The following is a 20,197-nucleotide window of genomic DNA, read 5'->3' as shown; positions in this document are numbered from 1 at the left end:
TTGACGTCAGTTCACCCGACCTCAGTTCTGCTTGCCCCCCAGCTCAGACGCCAACTCGATTCTGACGTCAGCGCGAATTGGGACTGCTCTCAGCTGACCAGGAGTGCAGTGGTTTGTAATGAGAATGTGTGAGTGTGTATGTGTGCATCATCTTTCAATCCACACAATTCCCTCTCCCCCCCCCACCCCACCATCCCACTGCTCCTCATCAATCCTCTCTTCTTGCCTGAAGGGTGTACGGCAGCATGAGGATGCATACGGATGGTTAGTTAGAGAGGCTGCCACCAACAAGGAGGAGGCTGAGACTGGAGGCAGGTGGTCTGGATGAAGGAGGTCTGGATGAAGTGCTGTTTTTACAACAAGGCATTGTTGCACAGATCTAGGATCAACTAACCCACCACACCTCCCCAGTGCTACCATCGGCAAGGAAACTACTAAACTCACCTTAAATCAGTTTATATCCAATACACCAGTATTATGGGTGTCTCAGTGTACGTAACTATTGGAGAGCCTGGCTTTTTAATGGGCCTGTAGTTAAGCTCTCCTGGCACTAGAGGGTGGGGTTTGTTATTTGACAGTAAATGATGAACAGGGTAGGGACCAAAATGCCTTAATTCCACATTTAATTCAATTTACTTGGAATAAAAAGGTCATGCATGAGAAAAATCTGGAATGAGCTCATGTTGGAAAGTGCTCAAAGCATGGTCTGCTGTCTCTACATAGCTTCTGTCTCTACCGCTCTCTTGTCATCTACATAGTCAGGCAAATTGAGACGCTAAAATGAACAATTATATTTACATCTATTGATCTGTGCTCAAACACATATAATGTATGCTGAGGAGACATGAGCTGAATGTTTAAAACACTCACATACACAACACAGCTTGAATGTGGGTGCAGTACTAAAAGAACTTCACGTATGAAGATAAGGTTAAACACAGGTATTGCACCTCTGGTATGATAATGGTCAGCCTAGGTCAGTTTGTTTACGTAAGCCTAGTGTCATGTATAGGTCATGTGGGGAGGGGGTTCTCTGCTGGCAAGGAATGTTAGCACCAGTATTTTCAGTATATAACGTTACATCCCCAATTTCTCCGTCAATGTGTTACGTCACTGGGCTTTCTCAGCCTCCATAAAGAAATCTTTCCGTTGGTGATGGAAGGCTGGTATGTAACTCTGTCAGTGAACGAGTGGGTGAGTTAACGCTATAGGAAAGACAGAGACAGAGACTTGATACCCCACAGAACTCATGCAACTACATGGAATACATGAAATCCAGGTACTGACATGAGTAACTCACAGCAGGTGTGGAACTTGTCATCATACCTACGGGGGGGACCTCAATTGAGTCTAGTTGTATGCTTCTGTATCTGTCTCTGTCAACCCTCCCGTCTCTTTCTCTCTGTCTCACTCTTCTGTCTCTATTGCCAGTTCTCCCTCTCTCTCTCTCTCTCTCTCTCTCTCTCTCTCTCTCTCTCTCTCTCTCTCTCTCTCTCTCTCTCTCTCTCTCTCTCTCTCTCTCTCTCTCTCTCTCTCTCTCTCTCTATATTTCTCTCTCTCTCTCTTTCTCTCTCTGTCTCTCTCTGTCTCTCTCTCTCTCACTCACCCCCTTTTCTTTTTCTCTCTAGTGTTCGATCAGCGTTGCGCCACCATCTGCGTCATCAGTGAGACGCACTTGGGCTGTGTTTTTAAAAATAAAGATGAAGACGGAGGAGAAGAGCAGAAGGACAAGGAGCTGAGGGAATAGAGTCTGGGGTCCGGAGGAGAGGAGGATGGGGGTGGGATGAAAGAGGATGGAGAGGAGACTCTTGTCTGGGGTGGGGGCCAAAATGGAGATGGGGGTGAGTGGGACCAGAAAATATATTTCTCTGGAGACATCTACTGGCTATTGATATTTGAAAAACATTTCTGGGGATTGGGGAACAATAAATGTCCATTTGTAATAGATGGGGAGCGAATTGCAATTAGAGAGAATGACAGAGAGAGAGAGACAGAAAGACAGAGAGAGTGACAGAGAGAGAGAGAGAGAGAGAGAGAGACAGAGAGAGAGAGAGAGAGAGAGAGAGAGAGAGAGAGAGAGAGAGAGAGAGGGGGGGGGGGGAGAATGAGAAAGACAGAGATGATCATAAAAAGAGATACAGGAAGAGAAAGCGCACAGAAAGATTGGAGCGAGGTTTGAGCGAGAGAAGCGAAGAGTGACAGAAAAAAAGAGGGAAGTCGAGAGAGAGGATCATCACTATGCAGTGTCGATGAATATTTTCACAACAAGAAGAAGTGGCTGTGGCTTACACCTGCCTTTCAGCGTTAACGAGGGGGGTGCTTACGCACACAAGGTTTAACATACACAAGGCATGTTAGACACACACACACAAATGTGGAGGGGGCTGAAAGGGAATGTTGTGTAAATTCAGTACCTGAAGTGGAACTGCTTGGATGAATCGATAGCGAACAACTAGACTTTGTAAAAAGGGGAGTGAGAGAATAAAAGAAAGTATGATAGATGAAGCACATGAAAAATACTTGTACTGAGGAAGGCGCACAGGAGAGGAAGTGTGTCGGTGACACAAAGACCAAATGAAGAATGCAAGGAGAGAGGAAGATCATGAGAGAGAGAGAGAGAGAGATGAGGGAGAGAGGGGGGGGGGGAAGATGGTACTAATGGTATTCCACAGGGAAGGGTGGGTGTGGGTGTGGGTGGGTGGGTGTGTGTGAGAAAGAGAGAGTGAAAGAGAGAGAGAGATAGAGAGAGAGAGAGAGAGAGAGAGAGAGAGAGAGAGAGAGAGAGAGAGAGAAAGAGAGAGAGAGGTATCTCCCATCTAGAAGCCTCTAGATAGAATGAGAGGCAACAGATCAATTATAAAGGAGGGAGGAAGAGTGGACTGCATGGCCATCGGCATGCACGTAGGGGTCAGTGTTATACAAGCACGTGACATCATACACGTTTTAGGGCAAAACAATTACTCTGGAATGCTTTCACAGACACAGATTTCGATGCACACATTCCATTGCGCTTGTACAGTGTACCACTGAACTAAACCGAACGTGAGCCTCAAAGTGCGGCAAATGAATAGAAATGAATGAGCTCTAAATGGACCGAGCGGACAGTGAGAACCATTCTGAACACCAGACTTCCAGGACTGCCAGGATGGAGAGATGAAGAGAAGAGGGTTAGAGAGTTTGTGCAGGGAGGGCTAAACAGAGTGACGGTGTGGTGACATGGCACTGAGACGGAGGACCGATATGGGAAATCGGAAGTGGTGACGCCGGGAGGAGAAAAGAATGAAAGCAGAAAAGTTGTGCTGGAGGGGAGGGTGTGTGCGTGTATGAAAGAGAGAAAAGACCCAAGACACAGAGGGAGAGGGAGAAGGAGAGAGGATCTGAGCAGGCAGGGCAGAAAGAAAACATCAAAAGCTTTTGTCAAAGTGGCATTCTTGGAGTTCAATTACAACATGCACATCTGTGAGTGTGAGTGAGTTTGTATGCTTGTATTTCCGGGTCTGTGTAGCCTACATCTGTCTGCATGAGTGAAAATATGTGTATATATGTGAATGTTTTCTCCATCATTATCCAGTCCCCATAGGTGGTGTGGCCACTATTTCCACATCACAAGGATAACCGCCTTGCCGTTGCCCTGGAAACCCTCTGTCCCCACCGACTTCCCCACTTGTGTGTTTGATTGCGCCCGGTCCATTCTAAACGGGACGCTTCACACGCATAACTGGGTAGTGTGACTGTACCTGAGGCAATCTGCTAACACATTCTCACACACATTCTCACACACACACCCTCTCCCAAACACACACGCAGACTTGGTGCCCCGTGTCTCATACAACACGTGTGAAGTTTTAATATGGTACAGTTTGGGAAATTAGCACCATTAGAATAAAAAAAGAAAAAAAGAAAATGTTTTAAGTATTAATGGAACTTAACTCCGATTTGACGATTGAGATTGATTTGCCTTATGTAGAAAACTCAGTCAAAGTGATCTTGTCTCATAAAAAGTATGAACATCTATAGAGTGTACCATTGATAAGTTGAACCCCTACAGAATCCCCCCCTCCCCGCACCTCACACACACATTTAGTAATTTTAGCAGACGCTCTTATCCAGAACACATGCATGCACACATGCACACACACACTAACTGGGGAAGAGGGAAGTCCATGTATGTCAATGTAACTTAAACACATGGAAGCCGTTGACTGTGACTATACCCAGTGCCCACACGACAATACATGCCAACCATAGATGCATAGATCAACACTGTTCGATAAGACTGCATTTCGAAACGCACAGCTGGTGGCGTGGGAGTAGAAAGGGAAAGCCTATGTGTGTGTGTGTGTGTGTGTTAATGTGTGTGTGTGTGTGTGTATGTGTGTGTGTGTGTGAGAGAGAGATAAAATTACAGAGATAAAGAGAGAGAGACTTAGTCATGCATGTGGGCTGGAATGTTAGCAACATTGGGTCCAGATCGCCAGAGGAGGAGGTGTGAAAAACAACACAAATGGATGAATGGATGGATGGATCCCCTGGCTTACTCATTTGTTTATCTGTCTGTCTGACTGTCTGTGTGACCGACTGTCTGACTGACTGTTTGACTGACTGACTGACTCTGACAGACTGACTGTCTGTCTGACTGCTTGCAGCCAATTACCTGAAGTTTAAAAAATGTCATCCAACTTCAATGAATTAAAGACATATGTCTACATGCATGTCTCATCAGTCGCCCTTCAGTCTTCCTGTCTGTCTGTCTACATGCATGTCTATCCCACTTATTTACCTGTCTATCGGCACTACAAATCTCTCATCTCTTTTAAATCTCTGTCTGTCTTCATGTTCCCTGGTATTTAGCTAAGTGTGCCTATGCAGTAAGCTACCAACTCAAAGGAACCCCAAAACCTATTCCTAAAAAAAATATTCTCTTTGTTCCACCTGCAGTCCCAGAATAAGGGAGTTTGTTATAAAATTGGACACAAGTTTAAACTTAATACTTAAGCGTCAATAAGCTTTGGTCTAGTTCTGACTGACAAGATACTCAAGTTGATCTGAGTTTCTGTCCCAACCATGACACACAAGGGTTGAATTTGATAAAGCCATTCTGAAATGCATCATTTTCATCATCACCCTCGTCAAAACCATCAATATAATGACGCTCCTCATTACCAGTACCGCAATAATCATGATCTATTCTGGTTCAGCTCATGCATGACTGTGCGTCTTGGTCAACCAACACTTTAAATCCTACATCAAATATGTCGTTCAAAAGTGTAGTTTTTTTGACTGCCTCTTTCTTTTGGCGGTAAATGTGTCCTTTCGCGTGCTTAATCATATTTCAGGGGTTTACTCCTATCCTCTATGAATCACATCACCACTATCTTCTTTTCATTCAACTGTTTGACTCTGAGAAATGCCGGAAGCAGACCATACCGGCCTCTCTAAACGCAAGCCAGGAAGTGAGCCTCTTGCCCATCTCCTACCCGTCATCCGCTCCTCCACAAAGCGCAGTCATTACCGGGCACCATGCCGTTCCTTAGTCCCCCCTCTCTTTCTTGTTATCTCCACGCCTCTCTTCCTTTCATTTGTGGTGATGAATAGAGTCTCCTCCTTTCTCTTGTCTGAAACAAGGAAAAGTCTACTAACTGCGATTGCGCGCACTCAGTTCTCCAAGAATCCTCCCTCCCATCCTCTTTTCGTTGTGCGCCACCCGCCCGCATTATTGACCCGGGTCGTGACGTATGAGAGATTCCACGGTGCCCACTGCCGTAGGCGCTACGACAGCTCGAGTATAAATGGACACCGGGTTCTGACAATCGGCACTCTCTCAGTCGCTCCGACTCAGGAACCAGATCATCAGCAGAGATAGCAGGCATTACTTCGCCCTTTCAGGCTAACTCGCTTTCGACTTTGGTTCAGGATGGAAACCCCTACGACTGCTCGGAGCCGACGATGCTCCATCATACGCAACTGCAAAAGTAAGTTTAATTCGTGTCTCCTGCGGTTTATGTGCACTTAATTTTGTCTTGCATACTTGTGAGCAAAGTATCATTGCATTACGCATTTGATAGGCCTAGTGTATTGAGTTTCATTTTAAAAGTGAAGTTGGATCCTTAGTAGTCTAAATTGTGCAGTGTTGATTTAAATTGAGTAACCTGGGAAGTTTTGGTAATTTTATGTTGGGCAAAATGTATGTTTAGCTCTCTTGTGTTTTATGTGGCACGTAGGCTATTGCATAAATATGGAACTGGAGTTCTAGCGTTCATTACAATGTTGGGTTGTAATTATGTTTTACCTATTGCATTTCAATTGCACTGTGCGTAATTGTTGGCGCAGATAGAGTGAACTATTTGAGTTTTACGCATAGACTTAGCAACACCTATACCCACTGAATCTATCCTCTGCGTCCTATTTCGTAATCATATGACGAATTGTAAACGCGGCAATGTTAATATTTTGTGATATAACTCGAGAAAACCTCTGCAATGCTTTAAAATGGTCCTATAGGAAAATATTTCCTGTCTTAAATTGCTTGATTGATGTTTAAAACGCGCCAACACTAGTTATATATATTGTTATGCATTATACACATAGAAAACCAATGTTTGCATACGAAATGAGCAATTTTCTATTTTATTAGCGGGATTGCAGCGGCGGTGCCTAAAGTCATTTTAGCACTACGGCCGTTGGACAGCTCCTTGGCCGGACGGCCTCTCGTTCAGCCAGCAGTTGGACACATTTTTCACGGTGCCCCCCTTTATTCCTAGGTGGTCTCTCCATGTGGCTGGTTGTGTGGTTGGTCCTTGGCAAGCCCAGTCCGGCTCAGGCGTGCCCGCACTTGTGCGTGTGCTACCCGACGCCGATGACCGTGAGCTGCCAGGCGCAGAACTTCACCCTCGTGCCAGCTGGAGTGCCTTACGACTCGCAACGCGTTTTCCTCCAGAACAACCGGATTACGGAGCTCAGAGTGGGCTCTTTCGGATTTGGAACTCAGGTAAATACTATTAGTAAACAAAGAGACAATGCAGACGGAACTGTTTGAACTGTCAGACAGACAAACTTAGGTTGTGTGTTTCAAATTTATTTAGTGCCCTTTACTCAGTTTTTTTGTTGTTGATACACCTCAAGTGTTTATTATGTATCACACGTTGCCATATATAAATAGCTACATAGACAAACTGCATGTAGATAAATATAGATCATTGATCAAATTAAACATGATCCCTATCAATCCCTCTGTCCAGGTTCTGTGGCTGTTCTCCAACAACATCACATGGATTGAGGCTGGTGCTTTCAGTGAGCTGAGGGATCTGGAGGAGCTGGACCTTGGAGACAACCCTCATCTGCACAGGCTGGAGGGGGGTGCCTTCCGGGGTCTGGAGAAGCTCCAGAGTCTCCACATGCACCGCTGCAAGCTGAATGCCCTGCCCCATGACATCTTCCACAAGCTCTACAGCCTGCATTTTCTTTACTTGCAGGTAGGTACTGACAGACACCAAACACACACACACACACAGACACACATACACACACATACACACACACATACACACCGGACAGACAAGCATACACATAGAGCATGCTCATCGCGTACACTCATGTCAACACAAAAAGATAATCACACACACATAAGATTGTTTTGAGAATGTTGGACGCATTCCTCTCCCTAACCCAGCCTCTATTTCCTGCCTACTTTCAGGAGAACCAGCTCCACTTCCTGCAGGACGACCTGTTCTCTGACCTCATCAACCTGAGCCAGCTCTTCCTGCATGGCAACCGTATCCGCACACTGTCCGAGAACGTGTTCCGTGGCCTGGTCAACCTGGACCGCCTCCTCATCCACGACAACCGCGTACGGCAGGTCAACCGCCGGGCGTTCCGCGACCTCGGCCGCTTGACCATGCTTTTCCTGTTCAACAACTCCCTGGCGGAGCTGCCCAGCCAGGCGCTGAGAGACACCCAGGGCATCGAGTTCCTCCGTCTCAACGGCAACCCCTGGTCCTGCGGCTGTGAGGCCCGTTCCCTGTGGGAGTGGTTCCGTGGCGCCCGCGTCTCCTCCTCCGAGCTGATGTGCTCCTCCCCCTCCAATCGCCGTGGCACCGACCTGCGTTTCCTGCGCGAGATGGACTTCGCCCCCTGCCCTCTGCCCGACCCCGGCTCCATCGCCGGCTCCACCACCACCACCTTCAGCACCAAGACTCGCTGGTGGTTCTCCAAGAACAAGCCCCAGTCCGCCAGCAAGGGCCTCTTCGAGAAAAGCTCCGAGACCATCAAGGCAGCCCCCTATGGTGGCAAGAACACTGCCTTGACCACCTCTGTCAAGTACGAGCTGGGAGAGGAGGAGATGGCGCTGCCAAAGCTGGAGGCCGAGGAGTACTGGGCCAACTACGGCAACGAGGATGCGGGCGCCACGCTGCGCTGCTTCGAGCTCGAGTGCCCGCCCGACTTTGACCTCCTGCCCCCCTCCTCTGCCGCCGCCCCTTCCTCCACCTCTCCCACCCCCTCCCTCATCTCCCTCCTGGCTCTTGCTGTCCTCTCCTTCATGCTCAATCTGCACCTTCTATTTGGCTGAACTCTTTAGTTTCGTCCGATGCCCTTTTTAGGACAGCGAGGACCCATCCACCTCCCTGTTGAAAACTCTGCCACCCCCCTTTGCCTAAATGTTGAGAATATCTTACCTCAACAGCTCTGGAGATAGGGGGGTATAGTTAGAGAGATAGAAACATCTATCACACACAGGGCTATGTACACACTACACTGGGCTGTTGAATGTTAACAGCTAGGGCTATAGAACTACACCACCAACAGGTGCAGGTGCTCAACTATGACCCTTGTGATATCACAACGGTCAGAGGTCACACTGCCAGTGTTGCCATGACAATCCTCAGTGCTACTGCTAAATACTACTACTACTACTACTACTGTTGTAAATGGTTCTCTCGGTGTTGTCACTTAAACTAAACTTCCTAATAGTACAACTAAGATGACATAAGTTCAACTAGCTGCTTACGACATTACGTACTGTTAGCATCAGCGCTACCACTACAGTTTTGTTGATAGCTATACAGCAGCCATAACTGCCATTGTTGCATTAATTGTAACAACTGAAGATGTAAATAGATTCATTGACATGCTAGCTGATGTTTACATACCCACCATGTCTGCTGTGAACATTTCATTTAAGCATATTCTTTCTATTGAAAGAGTGAAGGTGATTTTGTGCAGGGCTAAGTAGAGAATAAAACAAGTTAGGGATTTGGATTGAAGGACAGTTATTCAGAGAGAATAAGAGTTGAAGCTAGATAGAGAGTGGTAGGATTAAATCAAGAAAAGAAGAGGCAGAGTGAAAGCTAGGGGGGAGAAAGAGCGTGCAAGAATGCTGTCGCGATTCTACAAGGAAAGCAAAACAGCGGGGGAGTGAGGGATGGACAGCAAGGTCGGAACAGGCAAGAGAGAGTTATGAAAAGACTGAAAGAAGCTAGAAAGAAATAAGCAGATGGTGTACGCGACAGTGCTGGCCCTAGACACGGAGAGACAAGTAATAAATTCATTGCATCAAGCATTGTTTTATTAGCCATCTAATCATTTTGTGTTTTTCACCTCTTGTAAATTTGATGTCATCTCGGAAGCCACAGGGAAATAATGTTTCCTGAAAGGCTCTGATTGGTGATTGCTGTATGTCATACAATTGATTGACAGAATGTGAGATTACGAATGAGCTGTCTGGATAAAAGAGTGATGGAATATTCTAAATAACCTTGTGAGACATTTCTTTGAGGCCAGTTCCTTCCTACATATATGACCCACAAATATGACTAACATTGCGAGTACACACATCTTGGAAGGCTAAAAGAATCTTAAGAACCTAAGAGAATCTCAAAAATCTCCTCAACCAAATTCACGTCTCACCTTGTCACCGCCTTCAGACCTCAATCCTTCTGCTTTCGATTGAAATGTGAGAAAGACAATAAAAGGCATTGAGCAAGAAAAAGGAAAGGTCAGAAACTGGCCTCATTGGCACCCGAAAAAAAAGAAGAGAAAGAACTGGAATTAGGGTGCGGGATGAATAAAACATGACTGAACCGAACTCCAAACCCACTCTTGGGAATAAACTGACTAACCGGACCTTCTGTTGTTCTAGTGTCGCCCACAGGATGGACATGGACATCTGTGGTTGGAGACTGGGGGAGAATGGGAGAATGGATGTATAGATGGATGGGTGGGTGGATTAAATGATAGACAAAGGTATTTGCAAACATATGGATGAATGGATGGATAAAAAATAGTCTGGCAGATCATTCGATAACTAAGATGCCAAGAAGATGGGTTATTCAGTAATGGACTAACCGACTGGGGACAAACTGTCCAGACAGACAGACAGACTTGCATATGCTTTTACAATTAGTAACCAACAGAAAATAGATCAGACAAACTGAGAGAGTGAATAACAGAGAAAAAGATTGAGAGGGAGAGAGAGCAATCTGATTGGTGTAATGCTGGGTTGACGTCATCTGGAAGTGACCAAAAACAGGCATCCATTCAACTTCACACTTCCTTCACTTTCTTCACTTCCCCATCCCTCTTTCCTGCTTTTCCTCTCTCCTTTCATCCATCCTCCTAGCATTCTCTCAGTCTTCACAAGGCTTTACGGGGGATCGGATTTAGGAGGCGTGATTATTTTCCCCTCTCCTCTCGATTCGTTCTTTTTTCCACATGCTCTCATGTTCACCTGTTCCTTTATGTGGTCACCTCTCTCAATCCTTTTATGAAGAGTTGAGTCAAGAGAGGGAGATGGAAAAGTAATATAGAATGGGTGGGAGAGAGAGCTTGTACTCTTATGAAGCTTGTTGCCGGTAGGTGGGAAGGGCAAGGACAAGCTCTGGGAGAGTAGGAGGCCAGCGAGGCGTAAACAGACCCACGCACAAACACACACACATATACATACATACCTACACACTCACACACACACGCACAAACACACACACATATACATACATACCTACACACTCACACACACACGCACAAACACACGCACATATACATACATACCTACACACACACACACACACACACACACACAACTAAATGCAGGACAGCCAGCTCTAATGGTTATGTACTTGGAACATGTTTTGGTTTTATATCAATAATACTTACTTAGAGCTTTTCAGTATCAGTGAATCAACAGCAGGCTGTTCACTAACAAGAAAATAGTCCGTAGTTCATACTGAATATACTGTATCTCGAGCCTCCTGACTGTGTCAGAGTGTTTGGCCTTTTGTGTACATGTCGACCATAAGGGTGAGGTCAAACTGGGCCTTTTGTGTACAAGAGCATTTATTGTTTTTGCTCGTCTGTGGGATTGATTTGTCAATCTGTCTAATCTCTTTATTGTAAAAGATGAGTAGGAGACAACATGTGATCATAAATAAATATGTACATTTATTTGAAGAAAAAAAGATCTCTTTGTGTGGGTGTTTCATTTTAAGCCTTGACTATCATCCAGATACTGTTACTGAAGTCCAGAGGGACATCCAGCTCACACATACACACAAACACACACACACACACACACATACACACAAACACACACACACAATAGTTCCAGGCAAATATCTATCTTAAGTTAATAGTAACCAATAGCAACACACAGGATAATGACATACCCAAAGATTGAAGCTTATGCCCTGAGGAAAATTTTTGAACATGCTGCTGCACCACTCAGCTCAGTATACACAACTGGTGGCCAAAAGTCCAAACCAAGCAACACGTATGCAGACATGCCACACAGGCAGCTCCAAAAAGCCTGTGCCTAGCCATTATCTTTGTCTTGTTTCTATATCTCTGTTGATCTCTCTCTTCCTCTCCTTTTTCTTCCTTCTCTCTCTTTCACACACTCCCATTCTCTCACGTGCCCTCCACTTCTTTCTGACCACATCTTTCTACTCTCTCTCTCTCTCTCTCTCTCTCTCTCTCTCTCTCTCTCTCTCTCTCTCTCTCTCTCTCTCTCTCTCTCTCTCTCTCTCTCTTTCGCTCTCTCTCTCTCTCTCTCTATCTCTGTCTCTCTCTCTCTCTCTCTCTCTCTTCTCTCTCTCTCTCTCTCTCTCTGTCTCTCTCTCTCTCTCTTTCTCTCCATCTCTCTCTCTCTCTCTCTATCTCTGTCTATCTCTCTCCATCTCTTTCTCTGTGTTTGGGCAGATGGTTGAAAGCAGCCGTGCAGGGTAGGCACTGCCAGCTTTGAGTGTGGCCAAAATCAAACACCGCGTCTGTAACTTGACACCAACACTTGATAGTATATACATACCCACAGCAAAGTAGCTGTACAAACTTATCATCCATGACTAACACAACAGCTTTCCAAGTCTATATTAGGCAGGGGTGAGGCAACACTGTGTAGCACCCTTATTGGATGGGGCCGGCAGACTGAGTGACGCAGTGACAGCACGCACGATGCGTGGGCTTTGATTGGATGGCGTGCATGCCAATCAATGGTGAGGCAGTGAGATCATTTGTGAGATCCCAGAGGCCGGGCCTCTAGAGGAAATTTGGGTACTGATGTGAATATTAATGAGTTTGAGTAGTGAGTCAGAAGAGCGGGTGAATGAAAAAGAGAAGATGGAGAGAACAGAGAGAGAGAGAAGGGGGGATGAGGTAAGGTGGAGATAGGGGTGTGTCTCCAGGCGTGATTTCGCAACACAAGTCTGTGCGTCAACAGTATGATGTACCATAGAGATACTGCAACTTGCCTTTACATTCTATTCACAAGCAGACACACAAACACTTGCGCCCCACTAATTTTAGCATCTTTTTTGCATCTTTTGTCCCACGTCATTTTAAAAGATGTTCTTCTCTTGTCTTGTTCTTTCCATCCCTCCAAACTGTAACCCTTTACCGCTTTCACACATCCCTCCCTCCAAAGCCGTCATCAGACGTCACAGACCCCTCCTCTCCCCCTGCGTCCATCGCACCTTTCTCTAACATCTTTCTTTTCAATTTGACACTCTAACTCAGATCACAGGTTGCAACATGTTTAAACTTTTCCTTTTTTATTCGTTTCCCTGTCTCTTGATGTATGTGCAGGATGACTCACACCGGGCTCTGATCCAACTCTACCTGGTTTGTTTGCCACTTTGTTATTTCTTTGTTCACTTCATGTCGGCGTACTGTGTCCTCATTACATTTTCGCCTTTTTCATGTCTCTCTTTTTTCCTCTGCCGTTGGGAATTTAATTAGTGCTTGACTCAAAGAAAGGAGAGTAGAGTTGTGTCTCGCTAACAAGATCTCCCTCAAAAAAGCCTTTGATATGGATCTTGACTATCTGTATCCATGCCGCACAAATCCATGCACACAGACACAAGCACACGTGCACATACACATGCACCCACACACATGTACGCTCAGGCAAATGTTCGCCTACCACCTCATGGACATGACAAGGTCATGATGTGTCATCATGACCTTTCTGACTGTCCTCCATGAACAAGGACATCTGACTGTCCCCTGCATGTCACTGTGAAAAGGCGTATATTTATGGAACGGTTTCATTTTGCACAGAAATGTGAAAAACACACACGCACAAAGTACGCACTCCAACACACACACCCGAAAAGATGCCAAACTGTTGCAGAGGAGGGAGGGAGACAGCTCAAACATGGGTGAGAAAATGAGGAGCAGCAGAAGAAATGTGATGTTTTAGTCACGTAGTTGGATCCTTCTCTCAGCGAGAGAACATTTGGAGGGCTTATGTGCGTACGCACACACGCACACAGACACACATGCACACAGACGCACGTGCACACAGACACACACGCACACAGACACACGCACACACAGACGCACGTGCACACAGACACACACGCACACAGACACACGCACACACAGACACACACGCACACAGACACACACGCACACAGACGCACGTGCACACAGACACACACGCACACAGACACACGCACACACAGACACACACGCACACAGACACACACAGACACACGCACACACAGACGCACGTGCACACAGACACACGCACACACAGACGCACGTGCACACAGACACACACGCACACAGACACACGCACACACAGACGCACGTGCACACAGACACGCTGGCAGCCTTTAGTGTCGTCAGAGTGCCCGCTGGGAGACAGACGTTATTCCTCACGTCACTGTCACACAATACGCAACACACACATGCGCAAACTCCGCACATGGGATACACACACAGACACACACACATCATGAGGAAGGCAGGCACCCTCACACCAAGCTCCAAAGCCTAAATAGCCTGAGACTCTGTAACAACATATACATGAACAACTGTGCTGCAGTGTATTCCAGTGATATTATATTGTATTAGATAACTACGTAATGTGTGCACATTTTGTTCATGTGTGTGCACGTGTGTGCACGTGTACATTATGTGACGTATGTTCACTGGCATCATTCTTCAACCTCTATGTATATCTCATTATCGGAAGTTCACCGAGTTTTCGATTCCCTCCCATATAGAGTATTTGGGATTAATCAGGTATGCTCAGCTCATCAGAATGACGTTGATGACATTCATGCAAACTTCTAGGACATGAGGATTGGACAGGAGAAGGTACAGTGTCATTCCAATAATCAGTCGCGTCATGGACTTGCCAAGCAGTGAACAGATGACTTAAACCATCCGCCCCTGGAACGCTTTAGGTGGGAAACAAAAGATTTGTTAGGAGAAATGTGACAGGCCTGTCATTGTGAAAATGAAATGACATGAATGAAAGGCTCCCACACCCCCTCCTCTGTCTGTCTGTTTTACCAGCTACTATTTCTGAAACATCTTGTGTGACTCTCTTCCCTGCCATCCTCACCTCCTCACCCCCCCCCCCCCCTTCACTCCCACTGTTCTACTCTCCCTTTCTCTCCACTGTTCAGCTCTCCCTCACTCTCCCGTCACAATCCACTGCTATTTTCACTCTTTCTCTCTCCCCATTTCTCCACATCCAAGTTTCTGTGAGACTCGTTAGTCGAGCCTACTCCGATCCTGCCCATGGCGCTGTGAAACCACTCCTGTCAATCTCTCTGCCTCTGCCTCTCCTCTCACACTATCACTCTCATCGCTGTATGTATGACAGTCTGCTACGTGTCAATATGTTGTCAACTTGTTTTTGCATCATTTCAGTCAACAAGGTATTCAGGTGTGGGTTGTCTTGATCCTTTGATGAAACATAAACTATATGACAGTCAGGAGGAGGTTGTTCCATCCCACATAGCTCTAACCCAATATAACACACAAACACACACACAAACACACGCATCTCTCTCCCCAACACAGGACGGCCAGGCATCGCACCTGTCACAAGAGGATTATGTCACCATATCTTTGTGAATGATGAGCATTTGACACTGCTCCCCTTCGACGTCTATCTGTCTCCATTTTAGAACCAGCCCTGAACCGCTCTTGTTTCACCTGTTCCTTTCTCTCTCTCTCTCTCTCTCTCTCTCTCTCTCTCTCTCTCTCTCTCTCTCTCTCTCTCTCTCTCTCTCTGCCAGTGCCCCAACAATCTTGCAAAAGACCTAGATAGATTTAAATTGCTGGAAACATTATTCTGGCAATATCCCAGAATAACAATCTCCTGTCGTAGGTGACATGTTCATAGAAGTCTTCCTCTTTTAATGGAAGTTTCTTCTTCCGTTTCACCTTGCTTTACTATCCTACAATGCTACAGTTGAATTTATTTTTGCCACATTTTTCCTGTGACAATTGGGACAGTGTGCTTTCAGGCGGAGACACTGCAAAAAAAAAGGGCATCATTTCGCAATCTTTCTCTGTGTGTGTGTGTGTGTGTGTGTGTAAAAATTATGTTCAGCTGCATCATCTTGCTTTTTTGGGCTTGCCTGGTCTGACATTTTTCATCATCCTCTCTGATGTCGACAGGTCCTTCTGTCTGTCCACCTCTCCATGACTCAGAGCTTTACTCGTCTGTCAGTCTACAGTGCCGGCTGAATTTGGCTCATTTTCTCTCTCTCTCTCTCTCTCTCTCTCTCTCTCTCTCTCTCTCTCTCTCTCTCTCTCTCTCTCTCTCTCTCACGGCTCCATCTTAATGCAGCTCATCATGCGTTTATACATTTATATTTTTTGTTGTAATAAGCTCATCCAAACAATTTCACACCCTACGCTGCAAGTACTTGGGTCTTCAGCAGTACACCTGTCTATTTTCGACTTCATACAGTGCCAGGTTCGCAAGATAATTGAATCACAGACACACACACATAGATGTGTGCTATGACAGTCGGATGATGATTGCGTTTCCTTCTAGTTACTGCAAACGTTTCTGTAGCGCCCTCTATTGCTTGTACTGTTGAACTAAAACAACACTATCTCTCAGTGCCATCTACAACTCAGCGTGGTGAAGTCAAGGGAGATGGTAGTTGACTTCAGGAGGAAGAAGGCACTACTGACTATGTTGTCAATCCAGGGATGCCTAGTTGGTGGTCCAGTCCTATAAGTATCTGGGGACCTGGACTAAAGGCTGGAATGGACTGGTAACACCCAGAATGTGTACAAGGGTCAGTGCTGAGTGACTCTGAACTGTGTATAAGCATTAACCAAATAATGCCAATACCAATGGAATTGCAGGTATTTGAGTCTATGGGTTCAATCAGAGCAGGAATGGTGAAAGTAAGGTTACATTTAAATGTACATTTAATAACATTGCAATTAAATGAAATCAATTACAATTACAAAATGAAGGTTAGCTTTCACATACTCTACCTTGACTATTGTAAACCAGAGATAGAAAGCAAGAAGTGAGGAAGGAGAAGGAGTGGGACAAGCCAGAGCTGAGGAGAAGGCCTGACCCAGGTATCCCCCAGAACAATGGTTCACAACAAGATCAAACCATCTGCTTAATATGAGTGGCAATGCAACAGTTAGTTACACATTGAGGTACAAGACCCATCAAGCAGAGACTCTGTCCAGAAACTCCAGAGTTGAGCAAATGAAAGGAGGGGCAGGGTGACACAGCCTCACACACTTCAAATACATTTGGGTGGAGGCGCTTGACAAACAAATTGTTGTAGGTCGTCCTTGCTTAAGGGTTAGGAGCTAACAGGTAAAGGTTAGGCTACTGATCACAGTCCAACATCTGTCAATATGGAAAACCTTATACATGGACGAGAACAGAGGAAAGTTGTTGGCGACAAAAACGCCATTATTGTGCGTAAATTTAAACACTCAGATAACCCAGAGGTCCTGCGCATTTTTCAAGACGGACTGCATGAGATGATTCCGGACACGGCATTTAGGGCTTTAAAATATCATCCTGAAAGTACGTCCTTGTATGTCATTATGACACGTAAGTGAAATCAAGATTATTATTTTTTTCAGGCCCGTGTAGGACTATGTCTGGACAGTTTGTTTTTGGTTCCAAAATAAATCTTAAAAAATAGAAAAGCCCTTAAGGGCTTGTAAAACAAACCATATAATATTATTTGTTGGTTCACTAAGAAAACAACACGCATTGGCACACTATACACGGACGAGGACACCTTGTCACCACACAGTCGGTCTGATTGCAAACCTTAAAACTTTTACATTTTGCATTTAGTTATTTACACTGCCTGGGTTAAACTGGTTAAACTAGTTAAAGAATGTACGGACTTTATGTTTAACATAAATATGTTTTTTTGTTTATTCTTTAATGCCCTTCTTCATACAGACTAGGTCTACTCTAAAAAATCAAGGATAATATGGATGCTTAGACTTTCCGATATGTTATGCCAAATGTTATTTCTTTGTGCATGATAATTGGTTGAAAGAAGTCTTGAAAGAAAAGCCATGGCATGTCGTATAAGGCAGTTTGAGTCCAGTGATATTATGACAAATTACAGTATATAGCCTACATTTTTCATGTTGTAATTTAACTTGTTAATGGTTTCCCTTCCAGTTGTGTGTCTTGTTGCGACAAAATCTTGGTGCTTGACGGCACTGGTGCCTATCGCTGTCCTGTGCGCGAGGTACTACTACAGCAGGCAAATCACCCTAGATTACCTGGAAAATGCGAAGCGCACTGACATGAGAGACATAGAAGGATGTTATATGAACACACCAGGTAAGAGTGAGACAGAGTGAGACACTATGTTGAAAAGTTGAATTCAAGTGCGAAGTGCACGTTGGAGGTTGATTTTCATGTTCTATAAAATTGTAGAAGAGAACAGGATGCAAAGAAATGGGAATGTACAGTATGTAGCCTATTAACCGAGCATGTTCAGCAAGCCCGGTGCTATTTTTGGACTAACTGCTTTAGCCAACATGAATTGTAAAAAGGCCAGATATCTCCCATTCTCTTCCTTTCTCCTATATTTCAGACTGCTGCATGTGGGTTGCAGTCCAAGGGGACAGAGTAATAGGTGTGGTAGCAGCGGTCAGTCACCTGAGTGGAGATGGTGCTGTGGAGCTGAAGCGTATGGCTGTGGACCGAAGCTGTAGACGGCTAGGGGTCGGCGCATTGCTGGGTCAGAAAGTTTTAGAATTTGCTTCAGCTCGCGGAAACCCTTCAGTCGTTTTGGGAACCACCTCATATTCGCCAGCCGCCCACAAGCTGTACCGAACATTGGGGTTTCGGTGCAATGGCGTAACCAACGGATATACGGTACCCGGAGCAAGACGCTTAGTTCTAGAATGGGTGTTCTACTGGGTCCGGCATCATCATTACCACCTGGACATGCCTAAGGCCAAAACAAACACTCATGGACAACACTAACTCTCTTGACTAAACTTAGTTTAATATAATGAATCAGTAAGGAGTATAGAAGTTTGAGGATACAATGTCAGGTTTCACAGTTTTTCACAAATAATACGTCTTTCAAGATATAGTTTCTTGTTACTATTGAGTGAAACAGGGGCGTCCTTATACCTTTTTTACTGGGGCACGTGCCTCAGTATACATCTGCTGTGGCCCAGAAAAATCTGAAGTTTGAGTTTTAACAAATTACTTTATTAGTCAGTGCATTAATTTAGATTGATAATCCCAGAAATAATTTACGCAGTATACCAATCAACACTTGTAAAAGTGTTTAATTGAAAACACAAACCTATATGCATGCCGAATTACATGTCAGCCCGCTCTTCTGAGATTGCCAAATAGCCACTGCAGCAAGGACACAGAAGTCCTGGGGGGGATTCCAGAAAGCAGGTTAACCAATTGGGCTTCAAGACCGGCCACTCCACAGAAACTGCCCTCCTGTCAGTCACCACTGCCCTCCAGTCTGCCAGAGCGGCTTCAAAGTCATCTGTCATCATTCTGCTGGACCTTTCTGCAGCATTTGATATGGTTAACCATCAGATCCTGCTCGCCAGACTCTCTGAGATGGGCATCACTGGCACTGCACTTCAGTGGATCTCATCCTACCTGTCCGGAAGATCCTACCAGGTCTCCTGGGGAGGCAAAGTGTCTTGCCCCCACCAGCTCTCCACTGGTGTTCCACAGGGCTCGGTCCTTGGCCCCCTCCTCTTCTCCCTGTACACCACCTCACTTGGACCAATCATCACCTCCCACGGCTTCTCCTACCACTGCTACACCGACGACACGCAGCTATACCTGTCGTTCCCCCCGACTGATCCGGGGATCTCGCCTAGGAGTCCACGGTATTCCAAAAAGCAGGTTATGTGACATACCCGGGTAAGTTAACTCCCCAGCTGAATCGCAACATTGTAGCAACATTGCCAGTAGGTTGCTGCATCATTGTGAATCAGCTGGTGGGTTCATTTACCTGGTTATGTTGCATAACCTGCTTTCTGGAATACCCCCCTGGGGAGCTAACTTACCCCTGTATGTGGGGGGTCAGATGGCTGAGCGAAATGTAAATGTCACATAACATGCTTTCTGGAAGACCCCCCAGGTGTCGGACTCGGCACACGTCAGAATTGAGGTAGGCTAAGAAAACATTACAAAACTAAATATAGTTTCTAAATGATAGGCATACCGATCATCTTATTTTGACTGAAACATAAAAACAATATCACATGAAGCTCAAAAATACAATATTTGAGCTAAAATGAATGAGAAAAAAATATGCACGCTTGCATTAACTATCAATGTCCCTGCAAAAGCTGATATCAAACTTGTGTCCCTGACCTGTTGCTTAGTGGGTTAAGCAAGGGGAGTTTCTACAGCCAAGTAGCAAATTCTGCGCAGCAAGCTTGAAAGAAAAAAAGGGATATG

At 45.4% G+C, this 20,197-nt stretch overlaps 2 protein-coding genes across 3 annotated transcripts; both read left to right on the top strand.

Annotated features, from left to right (window-relative positions):
• The first annotated feature begins 5,723 nt into the window (after nucleotides 1-5,723).
• On the top strand, nucleotides 5,724-9,001 carry rtn4rl2a (reticulon 4 receptor-like 2 a). Its single transcript, XM_047045944.1, has 4 exons — nucleotides 5,724-5,972; nucleotides 6,762-6,988; nucleotides 7,239-7,472; nucleotides 7,694-9,001. Exons 1-4 carry the CDS (start codon nucleotides 5,915-5,917, stop codon nucleotides 8,564-8,566), a joined length of 1,392 nt encoding a protein of 463 aa, XP_046901900.1. The 5' UTR covers nucleotides 5,724-5,914; the 3' UTR covers nucleotides 8,567-9,001.
• An 8,026-nt stretch (nucleotides 9,002-17,027) lies between these two features.
• LOC124484831 (N-acetylaspartate synthetase-like) lies at nucleotides 17,028-19,944 on the top strand. Of its 2 annotated transcripts, none has more exons than XM_047045946.1 (3): nucleotides 17,028-17,302; nucleotides 17,921-18,085; nucleotides 18,342-19,944. In XM_047045946.1, exons 1-3 carry the CDS (start codon nucleotides 17,128-17,130, stop codon nucleotides 18,734-18,736), a joined length of 735 nt encoding a protein of 244 aa, XP_046901902.1. In that variant the 5' UTR covers nucleotides 17,028-17,127; the 3' UTR covers nucleotides 18,737-19,944. The 2 variants fall into 2 exon arrangements, with proteins under 2 accessions (XP_046901902.1, XP_046901901.1); XM_047045945.1 differs by having other exon boundaries at nucleotides 17,028-17,329.
• The last annotated feature ends 253 nt before the right edge of the window (nucleotides 19,945-20,197 follow it).

The sequence above is a fragment of the Hypomesus transpacificus genome, chromosome 22 (assembly GCF_021917145.1).
Source record: "Hypomesus transpacificus isolate Combined female chromosome 22, fHypTra1, whole genome shotgun sequence".
Taxonomy (NCBI): Eukaryota; Metazoa; Chordata; class Actinopteri; order Osmeriformes; family Osmeridae; genus Hypomesus; species Hypomesus transpacificus.
Note: the sequence above shows the minus strand (reverse complement) of the source record. Positions and strands in the feature narration are given on the sequence as shown.

Bases quoted from the DNA above. Each gene is read 5' to 3' on its own strand.
- rtn4rl2a (XM_047045944.1), top strand. From the start codon at position 5,915: ATGGAAACCCCTACGACTGCTCGGAGCCGACGATGCTCCATCATACGC. The intron at 5,973-6,761 runs GTAAGTTTAATT...CTTTATTCCTAG, and splicing joins CATCATACGCAACTGCAAAA to GTGGTCTCTCCATGTGGCTG. The intron at 6,989-7,238 runs GTAAATACTATT...CCCTCTGTCCAG, and splicing joins CTTTCGGATTTGGAACTCAG to GTTCTGTGGCTGTTCTCCAA.
- LOC124484831 (XM_047045945.1), top strand. From the start codon at position 17,128: ATGGAAAACCTTATACATGGACGAGAACAGAGGAAAGTTGTTGGCGAC. The intron at 17,330-17,920 runs GTAAGTGAAATC...TTTCCCTTCCAG, and splicing joins CTTGTATGTCATTATGACAC to TTGTGTGTCTTGTTGCGACA. The intron at 18,086-18,341 runs GTAAGAGTGAGA...CCTATATTTCAG, and splicing joins ATGTTATATGAACACACCAG to ACTGCTGCATGTGGGTTGCA.